The sequence below is a fragment of the Carcharodon carcharias genome, chromosome 18, assembly GCF_017639515.1.
Source record: "Carcharodon carcharias isolate sCarCar2 chromosome 18, sCarCar2.pri, whole genome shotgun sequence".
Lineage (NCBI taxonomy): Eukaryota > Metazoa > Chordata > Chondrichthyes > Lamniformes > Lamnidae > Carcharodon > Carcharodon carcharias.
In genome coordinates this window covers 64,729,826-64,744,123 of record NC_054484.1, presented here as the reverse complement: position 1 = coordinate 64,744,123, position 14,298 = coordinate 64,729,826, and the positions used below count along the sequence as shown (strand labels likewise).

At 43.0% G+C, this 14,298-nt stretch overlaps 1 protein-coding gene across 3 annotated transcripts in view; it reads left to right on the top strand.

The window, feature by feature from the left end:
- The window catches only part of LOC121290350 (T-cell immunoreceptor with Ig and ITIM domains-like), a 60,292-nt gene that overhangs the window by 36,671 nt on the left and 9,323 nt on the right, over nucleotides 1–14,298 (top strand). For 2 of the 3 annotated variants that reach the window (XM_041210703.1, XM_041210700.1), the window contains 2 exons: nucleotides 5,592–5,657; nucleotides 9,576–9,641. In XM_041210703.1, coding sequence (XP_041066637.1) covers nucleotides 5,592–5,657; nucleotides 9,576–9,641 — 132 coding nt within the window. The remainder of the gene's footprint in view (nucleotides 1–5,591; nucleotides 5,658–9,575; nucleotides 9,642–14,298) is intronic. The other variant, XM_041210701.1, reaches the window with a different exon arrangement.

Sequence of the window (14,298 nt, the reverse complement as noted above, 5' to 3'; positions counted from 1 at the left end):
AACTTTCCATCAAGCAACTGATCCAGCTGTGATTAATGACAAACCGTCAATTCCTGAGGTGACTGATTGACCTAGAATAGACATGCCCAATGCCTCTGTAGAGTTGCCAGACCCAGAATGAGCACGTTCTGATGATCTGTCTCCTGCTGCAGTTCCAGATCCTGTCAGTCCTGTTGAGGACCCTCAACTGTTAGAGTTACACCACTCTAGCCAAATAAGAAGAGCACCTCAGAGACTTGATCTTTAATCACCTGAAATTGTATATATGTATATATTGTTGGATGTTCAAATGTTTCCCTGTAAATAGAAATTGTAAAACACTAAAGGGGGAGGAAAAGTGGCAACTGAGGGTATAGCCCTTCCTGTGTTTATCAAGGGGTCACATGAGGTTCTGTTGTGGCACCAATCAGTGAGCCCTTTGCACGGACAATCCGGGGGTGGGGTGGAGCTCCCTGATGAGAGTCCTGGTCAAGTTAAAAGCATTCGTAAATCTCTCTGTAATAAAATTAACTGCTTCCTGATTAAACCTGTTTGTTCCGTTGAGTCATCACAATAGGCCTACTATTCTCTTGAAAAAGAATCATTTAACATCTAGCTTAGCTCTACTGTTACCTAATTTATATGTTGATATATGGTCTTTACAAATATATCTAATGGAAATAGCCTCTCAAGGAAAACACAATCAAGCCCTTTAACATTTTTCTATAGTGCTATCAAATCAATGCAAAGTCTAAGCAGTTCAAAGGGGAATAGACCCAGGCTTTCTGGATAATACTGTCTTTTAAGCTCAGGATGATTCCTGTGGCCCTCCTTAGGACTTTTTCTGATGTTTCTATATCAGCCACCATGAGAGCGGAATATCATCTCAGCTCCAGGATATCATGCAGGAGTCCCTCAGGGTAGCATCCTCAGCCCAACCATCTTGAGCAGCTTCATCAATGACCTTCCTTATATCATAACGTCAGAAATTGGATTGTTGATGATTGCAAAATGTTCAGCACCATTCACAACTCTTCAGAAACTGAAGGAGTCTGTGTCCATATGTAGCAAAACCTGGACAATATCCAGACTTGGTCTGATAAGTGGTATGTAACATTTGCACCACACAAGTGCCAGGCAATGATCATCTCCAACAAGAGAGAATCTAACCATCTCCCCTTGACATTCAATAGCATTATCATTGTTGATCACCCACTATCAGCATCCTGGGGTTACCACCGACCAAAATCTGAACTGGATCAGCCATATAAATACTGTGGCTACAAGAACAGGTCATAGGCTGGGAATTCAGAGGAAAGTAACTCATCTCCTGACTCCCCAAAGCCTGTCCGCCATCCACAAGGCACAAGTCAGGAATGCGATGGAATACTCTCCACTTGCCTGGATGAATGCAGCTCCAACAATGCTCAAAAAGTTTAACTTCATCCAGGACAAAGCTACCTGCTTGATTGGCACCCCATTCACCACCCCATTCCCTCCATCATCAACGCACATAGTCAGCAATGTGAACCATCTACAGGATGCACTGCAGCAACTCACCAAGGCTCCTTTGACGGCACCTTCTAAACCCTCGATCTCTACACCTAGATGAAAAAGGATAGCAGATACATGGGAACACCACCACCCGCAAGCTCTGCTCCAAGTCACACACTCTCCTGACTTGGAATTATATCATTGTTCCTTCACTGTTGCTGGGTCAAAATCCTGGAATCCCTCCCTAACACCACTTCAGTGTACCTATACCACATGGACTACAGTGATTCAAGAATGTAGCTCATTACCACCATCTCAAGGGCAACTAGGGATTGCCAATAAATGCTGGCCAAGCCATAGATACTCAAATCCCATGGATGAATAAAACAAATGGATGCAATATTCCAAATGCAGTTTAACCAAGATCTTGTACAAAGACAAGCTGGAGTGCTTAGTTTTTATATTGACTAGTTCTAAACATGTAACTTAATAACTCAGTTTTCTGTGGTTTCTTGGTATTGGTGATGAACCTTTGAGAGAGGAGCAATGACAATCAGATCCCTTTCTCTTTACACTGATTTTAATATAGTACCGGGTAGCAGATGTCCTGGTGCAGGCTTGTCCAATCTTTTTGAGTGGAAGGGCTATATCTCAAAATTTTTCTCACTCATGAGGCCGATGTACAAATTTCAGAAAGATAAACTTTGCCACAACATTAAACATGAATTTCCAAAATAAACTGAGGTATGAAATGAAATCATTTGTTGAGCAAAAAAAATAAAGTCAAAGCAATAAATTGATAAAGAAATGAGTACTAAATAAATATGAGTATTAGAATGTGATAGGCTGAGTGTGTGTGTGTCTGGCTCACTCCCGGTCTCAGGGTGTTCACTCACTCACCTACGCCCACTGTGAGAGTGGATAAGAGTGCATGTTGGTGTTGGGAGGGATGGGGATGAGGTTGAATGAGAACCCTAAAACTGGAAGCGAGCCAGACTTATACAAAAAGTCTCCCCCATCACACACTCACGCTCTATTTCTCCCCTTCCCCCCTCACACACTCCTCTTCACTCACTCACAGTCTCCACTCACTCATTCAGACACTGGTGGGCCGCAATCGAGCTCGCCTGGGCCCCGCTCTGGCTTCTTCATGCCCTGCTGCAGCTCCCTTGCACCCTGGTCCTGGCTTATCTGGACCTGTCTCCAACTCCCTCACACCTGCTCTGGCTGACCCTGAGCCCCCTCCAACTCCCTCACTCTTGCTCTGGCTCACCCTGAGCCCCTCTCCAACTCCCTCACACCTGCTCCGGCTCAGCTGGGCCCCGCTCCGGCTCACTCGCATCCCGCTGCAGCTCACCTGGCCCCTGCTCCAACTCCTTCCCACCCTCCCTCACCTGGCCCCTGCTCCATCTCCCCTGTGGCCCACTCCCTGCCCCTGCTCTCCAAGCCTTGGAACTTACGTTAAAAACTTATCTTCCCACTGTTTGCCGCTTGTCCAATTACAAGCTGCTTTCTCTCTGCATTTGCTGCTGATAGGCTCACTGCAAATGCAGGGAGGAACCAACCTGTGATTGGCTGAGCAGCTTTACAGCATTTTTCAAATATAAGTGAGTTGAATGTCCAATAAGTTTGGCAGGCTGAATTCAGAGGCCTCGGGGGCCGCAATCCACCGGCTGTAAGTTGGACATGCCTGTCCAAGTGCAATATACTTATTTAAGTTAACGGAGTTTGGTCCATTCCCCCAGCACATATGGATCCAATTACAAAAATCTCTTTTTCCCCGCACACTTGACATTCACACAAATTCTAGTGTCATCTGCAAATTGTGGACCATTCCTTCCAAACCTGCATCTAGGTAATTCAAGAGTGATCCCTGTGGGACATTACTGGTAAACAGCCTCCTAACAGATCAATAACCATTCACCACAACTTCCTACCTATGGGAATATAGTTACTTCACAAGCTATTGGAACAACTCCTCATCAATACTATAAGATTTTATCTTATCAAGTAACCTGTTACAGGGTTCTCGTAAAAGACTTTTTGGAAGTCTACCAGGATGCCATCATCTACTAACCATGTAAGTTCTTCAAAAAATTATAATGAATTAGATAGACGCAGCTTCCTTTTCCAGATTCTGTGTTCGGTAACAAAAACAGAATTACCTGGAAAAACTCAGCAGGTCTGGCAGCATCGGCGGAGAAGAAAAGAGTTGACGTTTCGAGTCCTCATGACCCTTCGACAGAACTTGAGTTCGAGTCCAGGAAAGAGCTGAAATATAAGCTGGTTTAAGGTGTGTGTGTGGGGGGCGGAGAGATAGAGAGACAGAGAGGTGGAGGGGGTTGGTGTGGTTGTAGCGACAAACAAGCAGTGATAGAAGCAGATCATCAAAAGATGTCAACAACAATACTACAATAGAACACATAGGTGTTAAAGTTAAAGTTGGTGATATTATCTAAACGAATGTGCTAATTAAGAATGGATGGTAGGGCACTCAAGGTATAGCTCTAGTGGGTTTTTTTTTTTATTTATTTTTTTTTTTATTTTTTTTTTATTTTTTTATTTTATATAATGGAAATAGGTGGGAAAAGGAAAATCTTTATAATTTATTGGGAAAAAAAAAGAAGGGGGAAACAGAAAGGGGGTGGGGATGGGGGAGGGGACTCACGACCTAAAGTTGTTGAATTCAATATTCAGTCCGGAAGGCTGTAAAGTCCCTAGTCGGAAGATGAGGTGTTGTTCCTCCAGTTTGCGTTGGGCTTCACTGGAACAATGCAGCAAGCCAAGGACAGACATGTGGGCAAGAGAGCAGGGTGGAGTGTTAAAATGGCAAGCGACAGGGAGGTTTGGGTCATTCTTGCGGACAGACCGCAGGTGTTCTGCAAAGCGGTCGCCCAGTTTACGTTTGGTCTCTCCAATGTAGAGGAGACCACATTGGGAGCAACGAATGCAGTAGACTAAGTTGGGGGAAATGCAAGTGAAATGCTGCTTCACTTGAAAGGAGTGTTTGGGTCCTTGGACGGTGAGGAGAGAGGAAGTGAAGGGGCAGGTGTTGCATCTTTTGCGTGGGCAAGGGGTTGTGCCATAGGAGGGGGTTGAGGAGTAGGGGGTGATGGAGGAGTGGACCAGGGTGTCCCGGAGGGAGCGATCCCTACGGAATGCCGATAAGGGGGGTGAAGGGAAGATGTGTTTGGTAGTGGCACCATGCTGGAGTTGGCGGAAATGGCGGAGGATGATCCTTTGAATGCGGAGGCTGGTGGGGTGATAAGTGAGGACAAGGGGGACCCTATCATGTTTCTAGATGCTGCCAGACCTGCTGAGTTTTTCCAGGTAATTCTGTTTTTGTTTTGGATTTCCAGCATCCGCAGTTTTTTTGTTTTTATTTCTGTGTTCGGTATCTTGTTATTCATCGAGACATCTCTCTCAATCTCTTCCAGCATCGTATCTGTGGAGGGGAAGTCTTGTCAATCTAATTTAATGGCTTTCTTTGAACATATGACAAAGAAGCTTCAGAGTTAAGGCAGTGGATGTGTGGTATTTGGATTTTCGTAAGGCCTTTGATATAGTTACTCTGGAAAGGTGATACGGGAAATAAAGTAGAAATATTTTACAGTGGAAAAGTAATTGGTTGACTTATATGGTGCAGCTGTGCAATTTTCACAATCTGCTTCACCACAATTAAATACCAGGGCTTATTTAGATATTGAGGATAGTCTATGACCAGAAATGAAATTATGATTCATAAATGGCTGTGATTGTGCAGGTGTGTACATGTGCAACTGTTCATCTGTTCCTATTAGTGCTCTGGAATTCAACCCATAATGTAAATGAAGTAGATTCCACTGGATTGACAGCCCAGACAAAGAGAGTTGCATCAACTTCAAGCAGTTCAAGATTATCTCAAAGTAGCATAAGACAGATGCCTGTAGATATTCCCAATTCCATGAGTATTGTTGTGTGATAATGCCCATTGCTGGCTGCTGTACGAAGTGGGATTCCAGTGCCATAATATTTGGAATTTCCCATGGTATGCACATCATTATTGGAATACTTTACAAGATCTATTCCTTCATCAATAGATTATCACTGTTAATATATTCATTTTATTTTAACTACAGAACTTGGTCGAAAACCACACAAGAAGATGCCATTTTATGAAAATGTGGATAACATACTAAACACCCGTATGTATCATGGCTTACAACAATACAATTATATGTTATGTAATGGTTTCATTCAACAGGAAGTAATGTACTTTAGTTAGTATTGCATGTAAATCATATGGGTCATTACTTATTGATGAACAATTTAGTTCCTGATGCATCAGTAGCCAACAGTCCAGTCTCATCCCGCTAAAGCACACTTCAGCTAAATGTGGATCCTGTTTCCCAGGTGGAATCTTACCAGTCATACCAAGGTGACTTTCATGGCAGGGCCCAAAGGAAAGTAAGATGGAAGAGTGTGTTGACAAGTTCCTGCTTCCAGTTGATCTTTCCGTAAGCGGGGTGAGAGTGGGACAGCAGCATGTAGCCAATTTGAATATGTAAGTGCGCAGTTCTGGGTAGCTAAGGGGCCTGCAAAGCCTCCTGTACTTAACCCACACAGGAACTGTAGGGATCAGCAGGACAGAGTCATAAGCCATTCCATTGAGGGATTTTCACCCCGCATTAGTGACCTAGCAACTATGGCTGCAATTTGTTTTAAGAAAATGGAAACAGCTACATTCCCCATCCTTCTGCAAAAGTGCCCTCCTCTCCTGGTGGGACTGCCATCCTTCCAAGACTGCAGGCCCTCTAATTGGGCCTGCAGTCTCAGGGACCTACCCACCATCCTTATTTAGACAGTAGATTTGGAGGCAGCCAGTTAGGAGGCCACCTCCCATAAGACTGAGCTGGTGGGTGTGCAACGCAACTGAGGGATGGAACCCGGAAATGGTATCAATCAAGAATTATTTTTAAAGTAGGTAATATTCCACCCTCAGTAAGTTGGAAAACTACAAATGTACTGAGGAGACAAAATGCATTCTCAATTATATAGAAAAATCTGACTCAGGCTGAGACTGTGTCCCAAACCGTTAACATATGTGGGGTCAAACACTTACACCTGATCTTTCTTTGTCGGCATAGGTACCCCTGGCAATACCAATGCATGTCTCTCAGAATTCTCAGTGTAACCTGGAAATATAAAATCATAAAAAAATTACAGTACAAAAGAAGGCCTTTCAGACCACCATTTCTGTGCTGGCGTTTTGAAGGAACAGTCAGACTTAATCCCACCTCTTTGCTTCTTCTCCATAACCCTGTAAATTCCTTATACTCATGTACCTGTCCAAACCTGCTTTACAATTTTTTTAATTGAACCTACTGTCAACTTCCTTTCAGGTAGGATGTTCCAGGTCCCAACAACCCTCTGAGTGAAAACATTTCTCCTCATTCCCCCTCTAGATCTTTTGCCAATGAATTTGAATCCATAACCTCTAATTATTGACCCACTCACCAGAGGCAATACTTTTTTCTTCTATTTATACCATCAAAACTTCTCATCTTGAAAACTTCCATTAGATCACCACTTAACCTTTTTGGGTCCAAAGAGAACAATCTTAAATTCTCTAACATCCCACAATAACTGAAATCCCTTGTCCCTGGTAACATCCTGGTGAACTTCTGTATCCTTTCTAAGACAAATAACCTTTCCAGAAGTGTGATTCCCAGAACTCTCCACAATACTCGAGCTGAGGCCTAACCTATAATTTATAAAATTCTAGCATGATCTCTTTGCATTCATAATTCCATTTATTTATAACTCCAAGTAACCAATATGATTTTTAACCACCTTATCAACTTGCCCTGCCATCTTTAAGGAATTGTATATATGGACACCAATGTCTCCCTGCTCATCTACATTTCAAAATCATACCAATTATAATATTTTGTCTTTATGTAAAAGTTCTCCCAAAGGTGCATCACTTTACACATCTCCACATTTGACTTCATCTACCATGCTTCTACCCATTTCACCAACATGTCATCCTGAAGCCTGTGACTGTTCTCATCACTATCTATACTTTGCCATGTTTCATATCACCTATACACTTTATAAAGTTTCTCCCTACATCCAAGTCTAGGTCATTTATAAAATTTGACATAAGCAGTATATTCAAAACTGACCCCTGGGGAACACCACTACAAACCATCTCCCAGTCTGAGAATCTTTCCTCCATCACCACCATCATGCTTTGTTTCAAGTCACAGCCAACTTTGTATTCATGTCTCCACTTTCCTCTTAATTCCATTGGCTTTCATCTTCTTAAGTTTCCTATCTGGCACTTTGTCAAAGGCCTTTTGGAAGTCCATATATGCAACATCTGCTGCAGTACCTTGAATTTCAATGTTACCTCATCAAAGAATTCAATCAAGTCACAAGTCACGCCCCAAACTCAAATTGAGACATGGATAGAAGGCATAAGAGTGCCTGATTCCCTCCCTTTTCCCCCAATCTCCCCATTCCCACCCTCTCCCCTCTTCCCTGTCTCTCCCTACAGCACACTCATGCTTCCTCCCTCTCTCCTCCCCCTTTACCCTGCACAAACTCAGGTGGATTCAGGTCCCATCAAACCTCTGGTCCATCTAACAATCCACCAAATGAATTCCATCTCAAGATGAAGCAGGTTTCAGATTTCTCTGTTTTCAAAGATGAAATTACTGTTAGCTATTATATTGGACAATGCTTAGTGTATTTGGCATTCCTCTGGCTGCAGTTTGAATGGAGAACCTGGTTTCATCATTAGCCATAATGTATTGTTCTGTTGATACTATGAAAGAGAACATCTTATACTGGGTACAAAAATCATGAAAACATGGATTGCAGGAACAGGCAAACAGAGCTGCATTTTATGCTCTTGTGTGTACACTTTGGAAGGAGTAATTTGACAAGGAAGTATTCAATGAACCTGCATGACACTGAGGAACAAAGGGACCTTGGCATGTGTGTCCATAGATCTCTGAAGGCAGAGGGGCATGTTAGTGGGGTGGTGAAAAAGACATATGGGACACTTGCCTTTATCAATTAAGGCATAGATTACAAAAGTAGGGAGATCATGTTGGAGTTGTATAGAATCTTGGTGAGGCCACAGCTGGAGTACTGTGTGCAGTCGGGTTGCCACATTATAGGAAGTGCTTGCACTGGAGGGGGTGCAGAGGAGATTCACCAGGATGTTGCCTGGGGTGAAACATTTAAGTTTTGAAGAGAGGTTGGATAGACTTGGGTTGTTTTCGTTGGAGCAGAGAAGTCTGAGGAACGACCTGATTGAGGTGTACAAGATTATGAGGGGCATGGACAGGGTGGATAGGGAGCAGCTGTATTGCTTCTGCTATGTTCCTTAACTGTTTTCAGTTTGTTTATGTGTTTGTGTTTGAGATTCCTTTGTTACTGTGTGATAAATGAGGAGACAGCTTGCACTGTCTGTAGTAAAGCAGTTCCCATCCATAAGGATATTTGAGTATTGTCATCAATTATTAGTAAGAGTATAATAGATTTCAAATTCCAGGGTCAGCCATGAGGGTACATAGGTTCAAGGTGAGGGGCAGGAGGTTCGGGGGGATGTGCGGAAAAACACTTTTACCCAGAGGGTGGTGACGGTCTGGAATGCGCTGCCTAGGAGGGTGTGTAGGCGGGTTGCCTCACATCCTTTAAGAAGTACCTGGATGAGCACTAGGCACGTCATAACATTCAAGGCTATGGGCCAAGTGCTGGTAAATGGGATTCTGTGATTCTGTGTGGGCCTGACTGGCCCTTCAGGTCTGGAATTTGAAATCTATTATACTCTTACTAATAATTGATGACAATACTCAAATATCCTTATGGATGGGAACTGCTTTACTACAGACAGTGCAAGCTGTCTCCTCATTTATCACACAGTGACAAAGGATTCTAAAACACAAACACATAAACAAACTGAAAACAGTTAAGGAACATAGCAGAAGCAATACATTCACAAACATTTCAACAACCCACAACACATAACCCTGCAGTTCACATCAACATGTTGTGTGCTTTCACCACTGGACTCTCGCTGTTTATAAATTGTACTTCTTTCTCAACAGAATGTAATCAAAACTCAGACACAAGTATGTCAGTGTACGAAAATGTGGATAACATAACAAACACCAGTAAGTAACCAGCAATTTGTTAGCAAAATAGAAGCCCAATGGATTAAAGGGCTTTGGCTGCATGGATATTTGATTGGTTAAGGGTCAGAAAGCAGCACGTAGTGGTGAATGGTTATTTTTCAGATTGGAGGCATGAATACAGTGGTGTTACTTAAGAGTCAGTATGTGATCACTGCAATTTCTGATATGTACCGATGATCTAGACATGTGTAATCAAAGTTTACAGGTAACACAAAACTTGGAAATGTATAATCAGTGAGGAATATCGTAACAGACTTTGGGAGGATTTAGACAGATTGGTGAAATTTGGAAACAAATGACAGATGAAATTTAATACAAAGAAATGTGAAGTGACTACATTTGTTAGGAAGAATGAGTAGAGGCAATATAAACTAAATGGTACAAATTTAAAGGGGGTGCAAAAATAGAGAGACTGAGGGACGTAAATCAACAGACCTTTGGAGGTAGTAGAACAAGTTGAGAAGGCTATTAAAAAGACACACATGGACCTTGGCTTTATAGAAAAGGCATAAGAGCACAAAAGCAAAGAAGATATGGTAAACCACACTTTAGGATTGGAAGGCCTAGGAAAGGATGCATAGGAGATTTATTCAAATGGCACCAGAAATGTGCGACGTCAGTTATGTGGACTGAAGAAGGGATTATTTCCATTAGAGTGAAAAAGGTTAAGGGAAGATTTAACAGAGATGACCAAAAGTATAAAAGGTTTTGATAGAGTAAATAAGGGGAATCTGTTTCTAGAGAAAAAGGGTTGGTGACCAAGGGACACAGTAAAGTAATTGGTAGATGAATTAGAAGCAATATGAGAAAGACTTGTTTTTTATAGTGAATTGGTATAGTCTGGAATACAGTCCCTGAAAGGATGAGAGAAACAGATATGGAGAAAGATTAGAGGAGTGGAACTGATTGGAAAGCTCTCTCAAAGAGCTAGCACAAATACAATGAGTTGAATGGCCTCCTTCTCTGCTGGATCATTCAATGGATGGAATTTAATTCCCCAACCCCACTGCCCCGGGAGCGGGCTGGGAAGCAGCGGCCTATATAATTGCCTCAGAAGGTGCATCATGGAGAGCCTGTTGCCTGCCCAACTATAGACCCACCACCCACCACCCGACTCCCCAACCTGATTCAGTCAGAGGCAGGAGAATTCAAGAAGTGCCTTTCATACAGATGGCAGCTGAGGCCTTTAAATGGACAATTAAAAGCCAGTGGGAGGGAGGGGGGGAGGGCCGACACACCAGGTGGGGAGTACACCCTAGTGGCCTCCCTGTGAGCTCAAATGGGGGTGGGGGGGTCTCATAATTGTGCACCCTGTCTCCCAAGTAGTGTCTCCCCATCCCTGGGCACAAGGCCCACCTGCTGAAAAAGCCCCCTCTAACTTCCCCCAGCTGGCATCTGTTTGACTGGCCCCAGCAAGCCTGCCCAACTCACCTCTCCTCTGGAGCTTCCATCAATGTTGTTGCTCTGGGTCTCCTGCAGCACCAGCAGAGGTCACCAGTCTTGGTGGTGCTGCTGGGGCTGAAGAGCTGCTGGCCATCCAAATGACTGGCAGCTCTTGGAGGTTGGCTCTTTGCCTCGAAAGCCCCAGAAAACCTGACGGCCAGCAGTTAGCTGTCTGCTGGGCATTTTATCTCCCGGAAATGGCCCCAGCTGGGCTGCCACAAATTTCCAGCAGGGGACAGAGCTACTGCCCCAACCATTAAATTCAGCCCATTGTTTCTATGATTCTTTGTTGTTGTATAAGATTACTGCATTGTTGATAGTGAATATCTATGTAATTCCATTGTCATGAAAATTACAATGTAGCAAACAGAAGAATAACAAGAAAACAAATGAAGAGGGCACTCAGTAGAGTGCATATCTTTGTCATGCTGCAATAACTCAACATTATTACAATAATGCAGGTCCTCCTTGGGGTTGTTCCTGCCTGGTTGATGCTCTGTAACTACAAAGCAGAAAAAAAGAAACAGTGTTAAGAGCCTCTGTCTCACTGAGGAGGCTTCAGGTCAATCCACATCCAACAACTTAAATACTTAAAAGTATTAAAAGATGAGCAGTTGAAATGCCGTAGCATACAGGGCTAAGGGATAAGTGTTGGAAAATGGGATTAGAATAGATTGATGCTTGTTGGCTGGCACAGACACGATGGGCTGAAGGGCCTGTTTCTGTGTGTATAACTCTATGACTCTAACCTGCCATGAAAACTCTGCTTGCATTTTGACAGCTGTGACAAAATGCAGCACAGCAGCTGGGACAATCCACAACATTTCAAAACAATCAACGATATTCTAAATCAAACCTCCAACAGGCTGGAAGAAAAAGTCAATTTGCACTACCTCCCAATATTAACAGATAGATGTTTTAAAAAAATTCTAGGATCCGAATAAGAATGGCATGTTTGCCAAAAACTAATCAGTTATTTCTTGGATGAAATCCTATCTGTGTACCAATTTTTATTGTAATCTGTCCATTAGTTTTACGGAAATATTGTTTACAATTTAACAGGCAAAAATATTGCCTCTGCTCACTGTCAGTGGCAGAGTTAATCAAATAACCCATCACATTCTCGAAGGAAATATTCTATTCATCCTACTTCCCAACATTAATGGATGGATCCTTGAAAAACTTCCAGGATCTGCATCCAGGTCTTCACCAAAACTTAGTTTTGGTTGGGCCATACCCTATCAGTGTACCAAGTCTTGTTGAAATCTGTGCATTATTTTGTGAAACATATTGTTTACAAACAAACAGAATAATGGGCTGTAAACATTACCTCTGCCCACTTTCAATTGCAAACGTGAGCAGCTTCCCATCCATGCAATATCCAATTTGATGCTAATCACCATCATGGAAGACATTGCAGAGCGTGGTTGAGAAAAGCATACTGAAGAGGGTTGGTGCTAGCATGCAGCACTGTTAAACTCCATTAGTGACGGGGAATGGGTCAGAAGACTCATCATCATCCAGGACACGCATGAGCATACGCTCAAGAAATTGTCAAACCATTGTGATGAATTACTCAGGGCAGCTGAATTTCTTCATTACTTTCCAAAGGCCATGGTCAGATTAACGAACATATGTAGAGGCCCATGATCTATTCTTGGCATTTCTCCTGGAATATCTAACTGCAACAACCAGATCAGTGGTTCCATGACCTTTTTTGAAACCGCACTGACTCTCTGGCAGTAGAGCCTGATCCAGAAGATGTACTAAGCTGTTCAGAAGGATTCTGGCAAAGATTCTGCCAGCGATGCAGAGGAGTGAGATTCTTCTAAGAAAGCTGTAGGTTTGGTGAGTGCCTTTCCATTTGTACAGGTGGACAATGTAGATATCTTTGGATTCTTGCAGGATGGATCTTTGCTCCCACATAGACTGACAGAGCTCAGTGACCTTCTTGACCAAGCATTAACCTCCAGTCTAGTAGGCCTCGGCTGGGAGAGCATCAACTTGTGGAGCTTTGTCTCTATAGAGGAGTTTGATTGCTTTTGTTGCTTCTAATAGCATGGGAGGATCATCAAGAGAGCAATTGATGGCAACCTGTGGCTGCCTGTTAATTGCTTCTTTATTGATGAACGAAGGCCATTTAAGGATGTGGTTTAAGTGAGAAGCTGCTCAATCTGAGATGACTCCAGGCATAAACCAAGGTCTCTAAAATAGTTTGTCATTTCCTGTTTGCCTATGACTGTGTATTAGCTGCCAATTCAGAGCTAGACATCCAATGTAGTAGAGGCTTGTTCTACAGTGCATGTGACAACTTCAACCTTACGATCAACATGAAGAAAACTGAAGTTATGTACCAACCTGCTCCAGGAAAGACCTATCTCCTGAGCTCAAAGTTTCACTTCATGACCAGAAACTGTCAGCCTAGAGTATGTTCACTTATCACGGTTGTATTCTCTCCCGAGCTGTCTATAGTGATGACGAGACAATCCCCAAAGAAAGTGTAGCTTTTGACAGACTTTGAACTTCAGTCTGGGAATGAAGAGGAGTAAATCTACCTATCAAACTGAAAGTCTTTAGAGTAATAGTTCTGCCCACTTTGCTCTCTGCTTGTGAAACTTGGAACGGTGTTATAGCTTCCCTCTAGCCACGAAGAACAGCCACTTTCATTTGATTCTGGCTTCAGAAGCTTCTGAAGATCAAAAGGACAAAATACCAGATACTGAGGTGCTCATCCAAGCTGCCATGCCAAGCATCCACACCATATTGAAACTGCCACAATTGAGTTGGGCTGGTCATGTAGCCAGAATTCCAGACTCTAGTTTACCATAGTGAATCTTCTATGGAGATCTTCATAGATGAAGGTTGAGCTTGAGTCTGAGATGTGCTCTCATAGCAGTCAAAGGAAATGCTTCGAGGACACTCTGAAGGCTTCACTTAGGAGTTTTGATATTGACTTCGAGTCCTGGGAGAAGTTTGCCAAGGATCGCTGTATCTGGTGCAACCAAATAAAAAGGTATGGCATCCTTTGAAAGTAAGCAGATATCAGAGGCAGAGAGAAAACACGAGAGGAAATCCCGAGCCGACAAATTGTCCAAAACTCAATCAACTGCGGTATCCTGTCCTATTTACAGCAGAATCTTCCAGGCGCAGGTTGACTTAAGCATCTATGTACCCATCAGAACTCTACCAAACA